The sequence below is a fragment of the Halichoeres trimaculatus genome, unplaced genomic scaffold (assembly GCF_033239565.1).
Source record: "Halichoeres trimaculatus isolate MK-OKI-2021-1 unplaced genomic scaffold, fHalTri1.1 fHalTri1_scaffold_2, whole genome shotgun sequence".
Classification (NCBI taxonomy): Eukaryota; Metazoa; Chordata; class Actinopteri; order Labriformes; family Labridae; genus Halichoeres; species Halichoeres trimaculatus.
Genome location: NW_027437180.1, coordinates 71,771 through 89,027, shown reverse-complemented (window position 1 = coordinate 89,027; position 17,257 = coordinate 71,771). Strand labels below are relative to the sequence as shown.

The 17,257-nt window shown below is 42.1% G+C and overlaps 1 protein-coding gene across 2 annotated transcripts in view; it reads right to left on the bottom strand.

Moving 5' to 3' along the window:
- tesk1a (testis associated actin remodelling kinase 1a) overlaps window positions 1-17,257 on the bottom strand; it is a 62,316-nt gene that overhangs the window by 43,896 nt on the left and 1,163 nt on the right. Inside the window, exons 2-3 of one of the 2 annotated variants that reach the window (XM_074693037.1) lie at window positions 15,858-15,924; window positions 11,616-12,485 (exon numbers count right to left, since the gene is read on the bottom strand). In XM_074693037.1, coding sequence (XP_074549138.1) covers window positions 11,616-11,822 — 207 coding nt within the window. In that variant the 5' untranslated portion in view covers window positions 11,823-12,485; window positions 15,858-15,924. The remainder of the gene's footprint in view (window positions 1-11,615; window positions 12,486-15,857; window positions 15,925-17,257) is intronic. The other variant, XM_074693030.1, reaches the window with a different exon arrangement.

The following is a 17,257-nucleotide window of genomic DNA, read 5'->3' as shown; positions in this document are numbered from 1 at the left end:
TTGCAACTTAAAGAATTGAAATCAAATCAAATAGAATCGAGGGGTTCCTAGTAATCCCCAGCCCTACTCTATGACAAGCTTTATTTAAGCACTAGCTCTGCTGTCAGGGAACAAACAGCCTATCAGACAGCTTCATTCACCACCACTCACAGACTTTCCTTAACAAGCCAAACATGCTGCTGCCAGAGTTTTAAGAGGCAACAACCTGATCTTTGCCAAGGAGGGGTGATTCATGTTCTGTCTTTAACCGCGTCCCACAATTCAACTTAAACACGCAGGACAAGAGGACAGACTGATGGTCCAGCCATGCTATTAGTGCAGAGAGGGCAGCAGCAGGCCACAGTGGACACAACCATCCATTCAGTGTCTGGACCTGAGAGAATGTGTGTGTGTGTGTGTGTGTGTGTGTGTGTGTGTGTGTGTGTGTGTGTGTGTGTGTGTGTGAGTGTGTGTGTGTGTGTGTGAGTGTGTGTGTGTGTGTGTGTGTGTGTGTGTGTGTGTGTGTGTGTGTGTGTGGGTGTGTGTGTGCATAAGCATGTGTGTATATTTAGCGTCAGACTAATAGGCTTTCTGGATTTCCCATCAGCCTTCCTGATCTGCACAAATCCAGCAGGCCATCACTGAGGCCTGGTCCATCAGCAGAAAGAAAAGAAACGCCTCCCAGCACAAACTCTTCACAGCACACACTCTTCACAACACACACTCTTCACAGCACACACTCTTCACAGGCCACACTCTTCACAGCACACACTCTTCACAGCAAACACTCTTCACAGCACACACTCTTCACAGCACACACTCTTTACAGCACACACTCTGCAAAGCAAACACTCTTCACAGCAAACACTCTTCACAGCACACACTCTTCACAGCACACACTCTTCACAGCACACACTCTTTACAGCACACACTCTTCACAGCAAACACTCTTCACAGCAAACACTCTTCACAGCACACACTCTTCACAGCACACACTCTTCACAGCACACACTCTCCAAAGCATACACTCTTCACAGCACATACTCTTTACAGCACACACTCTTCACAGCACACACTCTTTACAGCACACACTCTTCACAGCACACACTCTTTACAGCACACACTCTTTAAAGCATACACTCTTCACAGCAAACACTCTTCACAGCACACACTCTCTAAAGCAAACACTCTCCAAAGCAAACACTCTCCAAAGCACACACTCTTCACAGCACACACTCTCCAAAGCAAACACTCTCCAAAGCAAACACTCTCCAAAGCAAACACTCTCCAAAGCACACACTCTTCACAGCACACACTCTCCAAAGCAAACACTCTCCAAAGCAAACACTCTCCAAAGCACACACTCTTCACAGCACACACTCTTCACAGCACACACTCTGCAAAGCAAACACTCTTCACATCACACACTCTTTACAGCACACACTCTGCAAAGCATACACTCTTCACAGCACATACTCTTTACAGCACACACTCTTCACAGCACACACTCTTAACAGCACACACTCTCCAAAGCAAACACTCTTCACAGCAAACACTCTTTACAGCACACACTCTTTACAGCACACACTCTGCAAAGCATACACTCTTCACAGCACATACTCTTCACAGCACACACTCTTCACAGCACACACTCTTCACAGCACACACTCTCCAAAGCAAACACTCTCCAAAGCAAACACTCTCCAAAGCACACACTCTTCACAGCACACACTCTTCACAGCACACACTCTGCAAAGCAAACACTCTTCACAGCACACACTCTTTACAGCACACACTCTGCAAAGCATACACTCTTCACAGCACATACTCTTTACAGCACACACTCTTCACAGCACACACTCTTCACAGCACACACTCTCCAAAGCAAACACTCTTCACAGCAAACACTCTTCACAGCACACACTCTTCACAGCACACACTCTTCACAGCACACACTCTCCAAAGCAAACACTCTTCACAGCAAACACTCTTCACAGCACACACTCTTCACAGCACACACTCTCCAAAGCAAACACCTTCCAAAGCATACACTCTTCACAGCACAGACAGTTCGTTCTAAAGACCATTGGTTCATTTACACAAACAGAAGGTGAAAACACAAGTTTGTCTGGATGGCAAAAATTGAAGAAGTTGGCTGATTGATCAGCGCAGATCCCCTTAACTTTTGGGGATCAGTGATTGGCCCACCCTTACATATGAAACTGATCTTACATACCTCTGAGAAGGCCTGACAGCCAGCCATTGTTGCTTTTTGCTCTGAGACCTTAAACTCAGGACACTATTGGTTGTTTAAGTTAAAACCTAAAGATTTATTGTTTCACAGGTATTTGATGTTTTTTAATAAAATAAGATTGGAACATTGAAGGTAGATGCTGTCAGTTATAAAATATAAACAATAAAAATCGGTATCGGCAGGTAAGGCTTGTAAAGGATCATCTCGAAAATTGTGATTGTGCACACTTAGTACACAGTCTGTGTTTGCTGCTGGGATGGAGCTGTGAACATCTACATCGCTCTCCAAATCCAGTCACTTTGTGTTACAAAAAAAACAAACAAACTAGAGCACGTGGTCCACTAATCACAGAATGAGGTCATTGTGGTTTCCTGGTTTTCATGGTCCCTGATGCAGGTCTTGCTGTCCCTCTTTTTGGAACCTAAAATAAGACAAGCTTTCAGAGATGGTGACACAAACATCTTTCTCTTCTGGTTTGGAGTGTTTCCTGACTCATCCTTCAAAGATTCTTGATGTCCCCATATCTCTGACATGAAAGGGCTAACAGCGTGAAGACACACAGGCTTCCTGTTTTCATGCATTTCAAAGTCTACTACTGCTTACATGCACAAGAGGAGAGCTCTAACTGGAACAACTCCTGTGTTATCAGCTCTATCAGCTTTGTGTGTAGATGTTTACAGTGGCACGCTCATGCTCATTTTACACCAACAGTCATGTGACGTCTGTTTTCAGGCCTATTAGAATGAACGGAGAGATTAGTCCTGAATCAGTGCTAAAACACTCGTCTGGACGGAGGTGTGCGAGTAATCTACTTAAGCTGATTGGAGGACAGGTCCCACTTTCCAGACTGTCATTACTAAGCAGACAAACACACACACACACAAACAAATACACACACACACACACACACACACACATAGGCCTGCACACTCATACACTGTCCCATCTACAGCAGCACTGAACATGATGTGCGCGTGTTGACTTGGTGTATATAACCACGGCACAGAGGAACTCAACACGTGACACATCTGTGAACACTAAACAGGAAGCGTGCAAATACTGCAAAGCTTCAGTCCACACACTCTTACGAAGTAAGCAGCTGGGAAAAACAACAAATTCAACAAAAAACTGTAACACAGCAGCAGCAGCAAATGTAAGAATGATAATGGCAGCAATGCAACAACATTACAGCCCAATAAACTTGTTTTACCTTTACAAGGCTCTCTTTCTTGTTTGCCTGGCAGAGAAGTCTTTGATGAGGTTTGTAAAGTCCAAAAGAACATCAGAGACAGGTGATTCAGTCATTTTTGGCCCATTGTGGATCTGAGTTTATTTTTCACGAGTCCAAGTTTTGAGAATGAGCGCTTTCCAATGGCATTGGTTAAAGTCAGTATTGGGTAAATTTAGATAGAGTCTTAGTGCTGTGTCAACATTTGGAAACACCAACTGTAGTCTCCGTCCTCTTACAAGATTTAGCAGTGACCTTGCTGAGGTGTCCTTCTGTTACTTTATAAATTCTCTGAATTGTCCAATTTCATCTACAAAATCTTCCTCTACATCACTCGGACATTTCCTCTGGAGATCAGCTGCGCCTGAACGGAGATCTTGTGCGGAGATGGATGGAGTGTCATTCAAAAATCCAAATGTGTGCATAACATGTTTGTAGGAGTGATACCTCCGATCCAACTCTGCCAAGAGACGATCTATGGCAGCAATAAACAGTGTAGCTCTGAACCTGTCACGACCCGACTGTTGCCAGTCCGGTTCGGTTGACTCATCTGCTTGATTTGTCCTTCTTCTGTGTCTGCATGTGTCCACTCTATTTTGCTGGGAAACAGTCGGAAACGTATTTTGCATCAGTCTCAAAATTGTCAAAATTACTCCGTAGGCTGGCCATGTAATCCCTCAATGAGCTGATAAGATTGTCAGCGTTACATTAATCCAGTTTAACAGTTTTTAGTGCAGTACTGGTCTTGTGAAAAAGTTGTAGTATGTTCCACATTTCACACAAGAAGGCATTCTCTAATTTTTCCATCTTATTGTACAATGCCCCGGCCTCATTTGAAGTGGTGAGATTTTGTCTCAAGTCTTCACTAAATTTCTGTAGGGACCCCTGAATCTTGGAATAGTTCTGATGCAGTGCTTTTGTCGGTTGTGCGTGTGCTAACCATCTTGTGTCAGACAGACTTTTATAAGTCTCTCCTCTTTGGTTTTCATTGGGCTGTAAACCCCCTGTAAGAACTTGCCAGCGGGCTGTGGATTTGAAGGAAAAATTAAAAAGTGTCTGAATAAAGTAAAAAAAAATCCTCCGTCTCAAAGCAGCAGTTCACAGTGTTAACTCCCAATAAATTAAGAGTGTGTGCTGTGCACGGTACCCACTCAGCCAAAGGGTTAATCTGCTTAATGCGTGACTGTAGGCCACTGGAAACACCGGACATGTTGGCTGATTTATCATAGCACTGGCCCCTGCAGTTGTGTATATCAATGCCCATGTCATGCAAAACACCAAGAACAGACTGGCAGAGTGACTCTTCTAAGTGACTATGAATTGGCAGAAACTTCACAAAAGGCTCCTCGACTCTGCCATCAGGTGACACTTAACACATGATGAATGTCAACTGGTCACATCTGGCGTGGAATCAACACTTATTGAAAAGTACTGTCATGGAATGGGTTTTTCGGTTCATGCGTTTCTGGGTTTTCTTGTGTTTTGGTCTTATTGTGTTTCTTGGTAATTCTGTTCTTGTCCTGTGTTTCTGTGTCACCTGTGTTAATCTTAGTTTTTCTTGTTGAATGTTCTGTGTCACTTGTTTTTGGCTTTAGTTTGTGTCCCTTGTGGCTTTGATTTGGTTCTCGTCATTGTCATTTCACAATCTGCAGGAAGGGACAGAGCTGCTTGTACTTCCTGAGAAGGCTGGGGTCCATCTACACAAAGCTGCTGCTGATGTTTTATCAGTCAGTGGTGGCCGGCGTCCTGTTCTATGCTGTGGTATGCTGGGGTAGAAGCAGGAAGGAGAGGGATGCACTGATCCACTTTTCATGTGTTTTCAGCACACTCTTTACAGACTGTTGTAAATCAAACCTTGTTGCAAACATGTCTTCTGTGTGGGACTATCTCTCTTTGAAAAGCAATGCTAGTAAAACAGCATCTTGCAAAATTTTTAAAGTGAATGTTCCTGGAGGAGGCACCAACAGGGCTCACTTAAATACAACAAATATGATTCATCATCAAGGAACCACACAACAGAGTACAGGATTTATCAGAGAAGGGTATTGGTAGTGGATTGGTATCATTATTGGCAAAACATATGAAAAAATCGGATCGGGACATCCCCAATCAGTACTCTGATCACTAAGGTCTCCAGAGAGACTACTTGTGCTGCTATCAGTCTAAAACAAATTGGTATTGAACATCCCTAGTTGTTTTCATTGTCTAAAAATCACCCCTCCTCCTTCATCCTGACTTTGCACCAGAAGAAGTGACCTAAAAGAGACAAGAGTGGCCGCTTCACCTGCATGCAGTTGTCTGCTCTGGTTGTAGCTGAGAGGGACTGCTGTGAGCCAGGAGGACTTGTCTGCCTGTGAGTGTTTTGGATAGGGGAGGGGCTCACTGTAGACAAGATGGTTACACTGGCTGGGCGTGTCTCCTAGTTTTCCTTTTTTCCTGCTTCTGTGTGTGAGCTGCTCTTTGAACCCAGCTTCTGATGAAACAGTGTAAGAGGGGGTGTGTGGGCAGAGGCACAGCAGTGTTTAGAAATTACTAGATGAAATCTGTTTCATTCTTTTCCTAATTCTGTTTTTTTTTTTTCATTTTAATATTTCAGAGTTTTATTGCCCACTTTTTACACTTCTTTTGCCACCCTACGCTGCTTTTTCTGTCAGTGGGTGAACTGTTTTCTTGGTTTTTCACATGGCTTTTGGAAAACTGGTGGTCATCATTCCTACTTTTATGTTTCTAGTGTGCTGGCAAAAAAGAAGTCTGTTTTCCCCTACGATTACACTGGGGGCTCCCTGACCTTATGTTATTTATCCTAACCCTAACCCTATGCCGTTTCTGTCTGTACCTCATGGCGTGTTCACATTTCTCTTTCACTGTATCCCTGCCTACAGAGTTCACACATCATTCCCAGACACACAACACGTGCATGCACACAGACTTTCAGATGGCTGCTTCAAAATATCATGTGGTTCAGGAGGGGGTGGGTGAGCGTTTGAGAGGAGATGAGCTGGGTGCATCTCAAAGTGATAAACTGCAGTCTCAAGTCTCATCTCTCCTCTCTCCTCCGCGGCACAGGGAGTTAAGGATGGGTACCGAATCAGGTACTTTTATAGGTACCGACCGAATTCTGTCAAAAGTACCGGATATCGATTCATGTAAAACCAAAAGGTACCATGTTTAGGTACCTAAATGCATCCTTGTGACTGTGAGAGAGTGGAAGAGTAGGAGATTTTCCATGCTGGACATGAACACAGCATTGCAAGGTTATATACTGAAGAATAAATTTGTTAAATTGAATTTTTTTTATACTTCATCATTAAACAAATTGATATTTTTTACGACATAAACATAAAAAAGTACCGAAACTTGGTACCGTTGAGTACCGGTATCGATTGCCAGGTACCGGGCATCGGTACCGTATCGTTTCAAATGTGAAAGGTACCCATCCCTACATGGAGTACTTTCTGAGCCACCACGCTGAAGCTGGGAGGAGAGAGGATGGAGAGAGGAGACTGGTGGGAGGAGCGCTGAGCGAGGAAACACTTGAGCAGGCTTTGCGGAAGTCTCTTTACTGACAGACACGCCCCCATATGGGATATCACTCTGTGATTGGACGCTGGAGCAGCTCAGTCTTGTCTGAAACTTCACATCACAAAGTTTAAAAAAGGATCAATACCCAGTTTATAATTGTCAGCTCAGATAACCATCCAAGGAAAATAAATCCTAACATAGATGGAACAGAAATATTCATGGTTACTCATTTCTCTCATTCATTTTCCTGTTGATTCTCTTTTTCTTTATGAAGATAATTTTTGTCAGAGAAAAGTCAGAAAAGTCAGAGAAAATAAGACACCCGTTCCATTTCCTTTAGAGGTCAAAGCATTTCACTCATGATCATGAGGTCAGTAAAGAGGAACAGGATATCTATTTCCACTGAGATCTATTAAAACACGACTACCCAGTGTCCCTGAGACATCATGAACCAGGTTATACTCATAAGTTTCAGTTATTACAGCTCACATGTGCAGGCACACAATCAGCTGTTAGAGCTGACTGACAGCCAGATCCAGAGGCGATCAGCTCCATTGTCTCTGAAACATGGGGCTTCATGTAACGCTTCGGAGGACAGGACGTCTTCATTTTCCAAAAATAAATCCCCTCCTTTCCTCTCTCCTCTCTTCATTTCCTCCTTCCTTCTTCCCTCTCTTCATTTCCTCCTTTCTTCTCTCCTCTTTTCATTTTCCCAATCTCTCCATTATCTCTGGTGACAGGGAATAAGTGGAGGAAGGGAGGATGAAAGTTTGAAGCTTTGAGACACTTCTTTAGAGTTAGGAGATTCACGGGTTTTACCATGAATGAGCAGTCCCCTGAGAAATGTTTCTTCTCCACTCAATGACAGCATTTCAGCCACATTATGTCAATTACCACGATATCTGGCATTTCAGTAGATTTCATTTTTATCAGCCAATTCCGCATTTCTGTCTGCAATTTCATTAACGTGGAAACCACCATAATCGGGTAATAATCAAAAGTCAGCCTGTGTTCACATCTCTGGTGTGAGCAGTGAGTGAAAGGTTTGAAAAGATCAGAGTGCAATATTTTCTTAAAAAAGAAAAAAAATCTTCCACATGCACGGGAAAAATCATAAAAGAGGCACAACTTAGTGTATCGAGGACTAAGGCAGAGGACACCAGAATCAACTCTCAGGAGCTTTAAATAAAATGTCCACATATATGTGCAACAATTAAAAACAAGGAGAGCCAAAACAGAGAACTGATATTGGTGCAGATAGTGATGCAGCAGAGACACACAGAGATCAGCTGAGTGGTCAAACAGCAGCTTTTCTTAATGGGATTGAGCCGCGCCGCTACAGGGGAGGACATGCAGGTGGGAAGGCCATTAACTTGTGCAGATTAGGCTACCATCTACCAGTTTACTAAAAATTCAGCTCAACAGTAATGCTGCACACAAAAAAATGTGTGTGTGTGTGTGTGTGTGGGGGGGGGGGGGTCCAGCACGTCTGGGCAAACAATGTCTCTGTCTTACTCTTCCTACTGCTGGCCCCAGGGTGTGTCTGCTGCTGCCCTTTGTATTGTGTTAACATCTTTAAATGTTACAAATTTACATGTTCAAGTGACATCAATGCTGAAATAGACTGTTAAGGATACTGATCGAACTTTTCTGGTCCTGATACCGATACTTGGGCTTTGGGCTTCAACCAACACTGATGTCTGTCCGATGCCAGTGTTAAATAATAACCTGCTCTGGGAGAAACCTGCTAAAGTTTAGTTCAAAGGCAAAAGATTAGGATATAGTGAATTACTGAGTTAAATCAAAGCTTCAGAATGTACAGAGATGACTATTCAATGTTTAACTCTAATACCCTGTAAGCTGGTGGTGCAGCAAAAACAAAGAAAGTGCATTAGAGGAAATGTTTCAAATCAAGTAGCTGAGAGAGCTGGTAAAATAATAAATCTGTCTGGATCAGCACCGTGGATTGGCCCCTTCCCACCAAAACCCGATGCAGCTTTGAGGGGGCTTGATTGGACCGATACTCGATACCAGCATCAGGATCAGTGCATCCCTGGTCACTGTGTAGTTGGATCATTTTGGAGCGAAACGTGACCGCAGTGAGCAAAGGTCCGTTTCTCAATGGATTTGTTATCTAGGAGGGCTTAAATACAAATGCAGCAGGGGTGTATTTTTTTTAAATGTGTGTGTGTGTGTGTGTGTGTGTGTGTGTGTGTGTGTGTGTGTGTGTGTTTGTATGTGTTGCCTAAGCCTATAGCTCACTAAGAAACATGTTTCTGAGGTTGATTTTAGCAGCATTGAGGACTGAGAGTCTGTACCAGCATGGACTGTAAATACAGGGCGGGGCCTAAGTGGGTGTGTCTGTCCATCCGTACATGTGTGTGTGTGTGTGTGTGTGTGTGTGTGTGTGGGGGGGGGGGGGGGGGGGGGGGAGTCTAAATCCAAAATGATCTTTTTAAAGGCTCGACCTACCATGAAGGATAACACATTTTTTCAGACCTTATTTTTGTTAAGATATACATATTTCTGGGATACATAATGATTTGACCTTATTTCAACCTTCAAATGCAAGATGGCTGCCATTTTTGCTGTTTTTTAGTGTTCTTGGGAGGAGTTTTTGCCATTTTGGGCAATAACCCAACATGTATGAATCAGCTCAGGTCATATGATCGTTTCCTTGAAAGTACAGCTATCACTTTGTAATGTCAGTAACAAATGATTGATACTCTGAGTTAACGAATGAAAAAAAAATGACAGCATTGTTAGAATGAAAATGAAAAACAAAGCAAAAAATTCTTGGTGTAATTTGTTGAATCCTTTTGAGAATTTTGAGCCTTATTTGTCACAAAAGATTTGATGAGTTATTCTGTGATTTGTGGACTCTCTTTGTTTTCATTGACAGAGAATGCTATGAAAGACACACGTTTTGACCGTGCCATTAAAGTGTGCAAAAAAGTAGTCAGCGTATACTCCTTTAGCTGGAAAAAGCAGAGACATGGCAGCAGTTCAAGCTGACCTTGGGCGACCTTCTCACCAGCTCGTCTCTGAGTCTCCAACATCGTGGGGTTCAGACAAAAAATGACTGAAAGAAAACTTAAACTAGAGACCATCAAACAGGTACTGGGATCAGACAGGAAAACAAGACATCTAGTCCCCACATGGCAAGATGTTGATGTGCTTGAGTCTGTCAATAATGCCATAAAACCGCAGCAGACTTTGACTGATGCGCTGTCAGGAGAAACATATGTCAGCATCTCTTACCTGAAACCAATGCTACACTTATTCAGTAACAGCGTGCTTCAGTCTGAGGAGGGAGAGACTGAACTCACAAATTAATTAGTGGAGTATCTCAACAGCAGATACAGTAATGTGGCTACAGATGAACTTGACGCGTCATCCCTTGTCGATCCTAGATTCTGAACAACATACATATCACATGACAAGGTGGACAGACTAAAGCTCAAAGCTGTCACAGACCTATTATCTATGTCAGCTCAGCCGGAGAATAAGGAGAATCCAGAAATTGGGCAAGGAACTCTGACCCAAGGTGATGCTCAGCCAGTGTTTAAGAAGGAAGAAACCTCAGGAAGGTCCTTTCAAAAACCACTGGCTACTGTCCAGAAGTGTGAGGAAGACAAAATCAGAGCTGAGCTGTCAGCTCACTTGTTGTCCCCTGACACTGACCCAGACACTGGCCCACTTCAGTGGTGGAAGGTACATGACACAAACTTCCCGAGGCTAAGTAAGTTGGCTCAAAAATATCTCACCATTGCCAAGTGCCCCCTCTGAGAGGGTTTTCAGTACTGGGGGGGATTGTAACATGGCATAGAGTATGCCTCAAGCCAGAGTCTGCTGATAGACTTGTTTTCTTGGCAAGAACTTTGACACTGTAACGCAGCTTGAGGAGAGCCAGGTTGATGCATAGGTGTTCATTTTTGTTTGGGTTCATTATGGAGAGAGAAATATTAGTGACAGGACTTCATGCTCATCTTTTGTAATGCAGTCATTGCATTTTTTTTTCATTTCAGTGCAGTGCATATAATGCAAATGACCATCTAAAGGAACATTACCTACCTCTGCTGAAGTTATAATATGTCATGTTTGTGAGCTTGAGAGGGGTAAAATGTCTTGTGTTTTGACACTTGTGAGCATCTCCTTCTGGTCTATGCTGAGACTTTAATGTTGAAGAATGTTTCTCTAACCATTTTGTGATGTTTTTATTTCATTTGCTGTAAAGCATCAATTGTATTTTTTTCTAAGTAATACAGCACTGTTTTATTTATTTTTTCATTATCTTCATATAAAGGTTTATGTACTTCAGTACAGTGCCCATTCAAGTATTCTTGTTAAAATGAACTCGGCAAAAGTTATATTGCCTTTACAGTTATATGCTGATGCTTTTGCATGCAATAAAAGATTCTATTTTTTTAAAATCTTTAATTGTGTTTACTTACACAGTAAAAAAATAAAAGACTAAAGTCGTAAATCGGATTTTAGGTTGAACAAAATCGAGATTTCATTTTTTAGCTGTATCACACAGCCCTAGGTTGTACCTAGGTTGTAACCACAGACCCTCAGAGGTTCTCTAAACAATACAGAGCCTCAAATTAGTCAACTGAACAGTGAACATACCTTAAAGACCTCTGAGAAGAAGCCCGAACCGATCTTCTCACAGAAGAAGTCATCAATACGAGCCAAGCTGGACACGGCGCTCCTCAGTGCTCGGTACGATGAGGGCCGGATCCGGTTGGGTGCATGGATACTGTGAAGCGGCGGCTCATCTGGGTCTCCATGTCCCTCCTCTGGATCACAGAGGCAACACTCAGCATGGTAGTCCATGCTGCTGGTACAAACACACCCTGTTTGCTCCTGTTCTTACCCACCAGGGAACCAGAAGGTCTGTTAGACCCCAGAAGTCCTGAGGCAAAAAGTGACTATAGCAGCCACCATTGCTGTATCAGAATGATCCAAAAGCTGGCTGATCAGGTTGGCTGATAATCTGGGACTGTCAAATTACTGTGTCTACAAATACTCTTAGTACCCCTGCTGATCAGACGCACTACGGCTGCAGGGGAGCTGAAGATCACACATGAACTGAGAAAAGTTTCTGAAATGTTCCCTCTTTAGAGAGCCACAGTTCTGATCAGTTCATTGTCCTCAAAAGTTTGTGAGGCAAAGTTGAAGAACACAATCCAACACTCTTCTCAGGTTCATTCATCAAACTAAAAGAAATCATGAGTGAGGTTGTCAACTCTGCATTTCACTGTAGTCCCAGGTCCAGGTAAACTCAAATTAAGCTGGAAGTAACTTAGAATTCCTCTTTCAGGGGAGGGGTGAGAATTCCTGCAGCACTTGAACATCTCCTTAGCACTGTATTGGTGCATGAGGGGGCTCAGTTCCTTCCATCACAGCATGTGTGCGAAGTCTGAGATGATGGATGAATCAGCTGACACCCTGAGGAGGACAGGAGAGCTGAGCAGCCAGCAGCCATAGAACCAGCCCCTGTGAAGAATGACATGTCTGTTAAAGAGATTACCCATAACCCTAACCCCATCCCCAACCCCTAATCCTACCCCAAGGTTTCCTCCAAGCTTTTTTAAACTGTCGGGGCATTTAGGACCTTTTTTTAGTACCTTTTGGTTATAAGTGAACTGGTACTTGGTACTACAGAAGGAATACAGTCGGTACCTATAAAAGTACCTACTTCAGTACCTATCCCTAGCCACATAGTGACACTGGTAACATTGGTATGAAGCTAGCAAGCTTTCAGGTTTGTTCAACAAAAGCTAGAGAAAAATTCCTCTGTTGATTTTTAAAGACTGAAGAGACAAACTGCAACTTCTGTCTCAAAGAGAGCAGAAAGATGACCCCCCCCAAAGGGAGGATTAGATTAACCATCAGCTGCTGCAACTGGATTCCCAGCGCCGCTCATCGTTACAGTCCCCAAAAACTGATTAGGATGAAGTTTAAAGTAAATATAAACCACAAAGAGCGACAAGGGGACTTCTGCTCGTGCTGACTTTATATAGAGATAGAAGCACTGCAGTGCAGCGCAGAAAACGAAAGTTTACTCTGCCACTCACAGGGTATTTATGATGTGACATATGCATGATTACAGCATATAAAGCACAGAGCTAGATGATAACACCTGTCTGTAAACACTGATTAATGATCAAATTAAGCAAGGAATGGATTTCCTCCAGGAACCCTGTGTCTTACAAGCGCGCATCAGAGCAGAATTCTGCTGTGCACAGTGCTGAGAGCTGTCAACTGTAAACTGCTAAGACCAGCCCAAGTTCTGTCTCTTACTGGTTTTGACCACAATATGATCCAGTGTTTCCCCTGCCATTGTATTGGGGGGGCGGCCAGCCCCCCAACAGAGGCACCCACCCCCCTGTTATCAGCATAAAAATGTACGGTTGTTCTGTGGTCAGTTTTCAGAAACGATACTATACAACAGAGGCAACGTCTATCAAGTTTGGACCATCACAGAGCAAGCGGTGTTTTGGAGTTTATAGCAACCAAGCTAACTGGTGACTCTCAGCCAAGCGTATCAGGGATTATGTCCAAGAGTCACCAGTCCCACTTTACACTGAAACACCAGCGACGTCTCTGGGTAAATTAAATGTGTCATCTTTATCTGATTTGGTGCAGATGGACGTAGTTTTCTGTTTTCTCTTATTATGAATCTGGTCTCAGACTCAGCAGTCTGTGTGCTCTTTTTGGTCTGGGAGGGTTTCTGATTTACTGACACGTGTTAACACCCTGGTCTGTCACAGTCTGGTAAGTGTCCACAGATAATGCAGTCATGAGCATCGAGTGACAGTTGCGTGTTTAAATTCCTCTCTGGGTACACGCTGGATTTCTCCTCTTAAGCCGTCTGTCCACCTAATATCTGTCCACTAACTGATCTCTTCTGTCTACTCACTGCTGTGTCACAAACCTGGAGCTGTTTACCACCCGTCAAAGTGATATTTAGTTTAAAAATGGGTTTCTTGGTGGTTAACTCCTCCATGTCAGTTGACAAACCGTTATACTCCGCAGTGCTTCTACACTCAAGTTGTGCACGCATCCGGCGTTGTTGAGAAACAAATAATCCCTCTATAGCACCAGATCACAGCAGAAGTGATTTGGAGTTCTCTCTCATAAATAAGGTAAGAACAGAGATAAATGCTAATGTTAATTCACCCGTCCACCATTATCTAATGTAAGACTATAATACAGCGTTTTAATGTCATGTGAGTTGTTTTTTTGTTGAGATAAGCAGAGATCAATGGAACTGTTAATTCACACATCCACCATTATCAAATATAAGAGTATTATACGGCGTTTCAACGTCATGTAAGTTGCATCTTTGTGAAACAATAAATGCATTATGCAACTGTTTACATCTTTACAGTTTGAAAAGTTTATTTTTCAATATTTATTTTCACTGAATTCTTAAAATATAGTTTGCACTAGTTTGTTTGCATAAATTTGCCTTATTGCCTTATTTGTCATTGTCTGTTTACAGTTTAATTTGTCCTATTTGTCATTGTGTTTAAAGTTTGACTTTTTCATTTATCATTGTGTGTTTACAGTTTGACTTTCTTTTTCTACTTACTGTGTATAAAGTTTGACTTCTTTATCTATTTATTATTATTATTGTGTTTACAGCTTGTTCTTATTTATTATTGGTTTACACTACAGTTCTTATTTTGACAGTTATGGTTAAAGATCCTTGATTTAATTTGATAGTGTTCTGTCTCTGTCTTGAATCATATGGGTATTATAATTTGTGTTTATATACAGTATATATCCTTTGTATATCAATGAATTTATTGTATATATATAAATATATCGAATATGAGCTTTTTTTTTGCCCCCAGAATCGATATCGGCATTGGCCCCAAAAATCCCATACTGGTCGGGCTCTATTGCAGTGTATAATTTGAGTATAAAATGTAGTATGTGCATCAGCCAGTCTAATAAATTTTAAGTAGTTTTTAGGGCTGTCAAACCATTAAATTATGTAATCACCATTAATCATATGATTGTTCATAGCTAACCTGCGATTACTCCCACATTGATCACACTTTATTTTAACTTTTCCAAATGTACCTCAAAGGGATCATTCTCACAAACAGCCTGTTTTTAGATGGCTCAACACAAACTGATAGAGCTGATGCATTGCAACATAAGCTGCATCGTCTGACAAGTAGATTTAATTGGAAAAAAAAAGATTATCCCTGGACACTTCACGCTTAAAGAAAAATATCTCTCTCTTCAGCCCCTGTATGCTTGGCCAGAAAGTGGTATTTCAGGACGTGGTCACACTGGCAAACCGGGCGGTGCTTAAGCACACTTCAACCACAAGGCCCAGTTTGTTTTGCCAGTGAGACCACAGGCATACCGTGCTTGAGCATGATTCACTTCTCTGCTTTGGCACGCTTCAAAGAGGTGGGCTTCAAGCACGGTTTACTTCATACACAAGCACGCAGACAGCGCGTATGATTCATGATGTATGATCACTGCAAGCACATCTCTCGACAATCATTTTAAACAAAGCGGGTTAGAGGGCTGTGTCGGATCAACATCAGTAGATGCAGATAAATTTGTTATTGTCCATTGTCCCATCTGGCAGTGCTTTCAAAACTGCGTCTTTACTCACCTCAGCTTGTCAACCACAATGTTATGTTAGTGCTGTGTTGATTCCTAATTTCCCAACCTAGGGGGCAGACTGAGGTTCTTACACAGAACGGGTGCACTTTAATGGCACATCAAATAAGTTAGTGGCATTAAGAGAAATTTGAACTAACTTATCATCAGCACACACTTAATCACAGAAATACTTTTTAGCTAAGAAAAACAGAGATCTTTCGTCTCTCTTCTAACCTTGTTTCCTGGCGTGGTGTTGTCAGAGAGAGTTCTGCGTGCCTAAATTAATCCAGTCCAGGACAGCCTGACGACAGTGACAGAGAAATACCAGTCAGACATAATCGATTTACGTGCTGTTCTTCTCATTTTAAATAGTGGAATAAACAGACAATGCAATGTAAGACTTTTTTAAGATTCCTTCAAAAGTCTTCATGGGGCCTTCAAGAAATTGATACATTTAACTCAAATATATTCTTTAGATTGTTTCTTGATTTTATTTTTTAATTATTATCATTCTCTATCTCTTTTACAGTTTCAGCTCTATCCTTTTTGAAAAAAGCTTACTCAGCTGTTATCAATCGAAATAAACTGACATTATCTGATTGACTGGCATGATCACTGATTCCTTTAAGACTAAAATAACAAAAAGAAAAACCCAGTCCGAGTGGCTCGAATGACTCTGAAAGGGTTAATCAGAAACAAACCCTGGCCATGGTCTGATCTTCATAGCAGTGGTCAGCTGAGTAGACATAACTGACCTCATACTATTGTTATGATCAACAATAACACAGCCCTGACATTCATTTTTGATTTGACAAAACTGATATAACCTGATTTATTTTTGGAGTGGTTTTAAAAACCCCATTGATTAATCATTAAGTGTTTTTCCTGTATTATCAATATACAGACCTGGTCAAAATCTTAAGACCAGTTGGAAAATTGCTAGAATGTGTATTTTGCACATTTGGGCCTTAATGGGGTTTTAAGTAGAGCTACAATATGCAAAAGCAAGACGTCGGAGTGTGAGAAAAAACATTTGGAACTTGTAATGAAAAAAAAACTGAAATAGGTTGTTTATTAGCTGATCAAAAGTTTAAGAACACAGGCTGCTAAAGCCAAAATCTGCTCAAAATGTTCATTTTCTGTCAGGCATTTACACGGCCATGCCCTCCTGATGGCTAAAGCTAAGAAGCTGTCTCTTCTTGAACGTGGTCGGATCATTAAGCTTCCTAAGCAAGGCCTCTCACAGTGTGCCATTGTTGCTAAGGTTGGACGCAGTAAGACAGTCATTCTACATTTTTCGAAAGATCCTGAGCATTATGGAACAAAAAAGTCAAGTGGTAGACCCCAAAAAATTACACCTGCACTGAGCCAGAGGATCTGATTGGCTATCCAACTGCAGAACAATAACCATCAGATGGCATCTGTGGGAAAAGGGTTTAAAAAAACAAAAAACGAATTCAAAGACCTCAACGCCACAAAACTGCCCGCCAGGAGCATCAAACATGTTGCCGCGGGCATCCCTCATGACTTAGGGCCCTGGTCTCTGTGGTAACAGCTGGTTTTCAACAGGACAACGCTGCAGGTCACAATGCTGGCTTGATGAAGGACTTCTTCAGGGAGAAGAACATCACTCT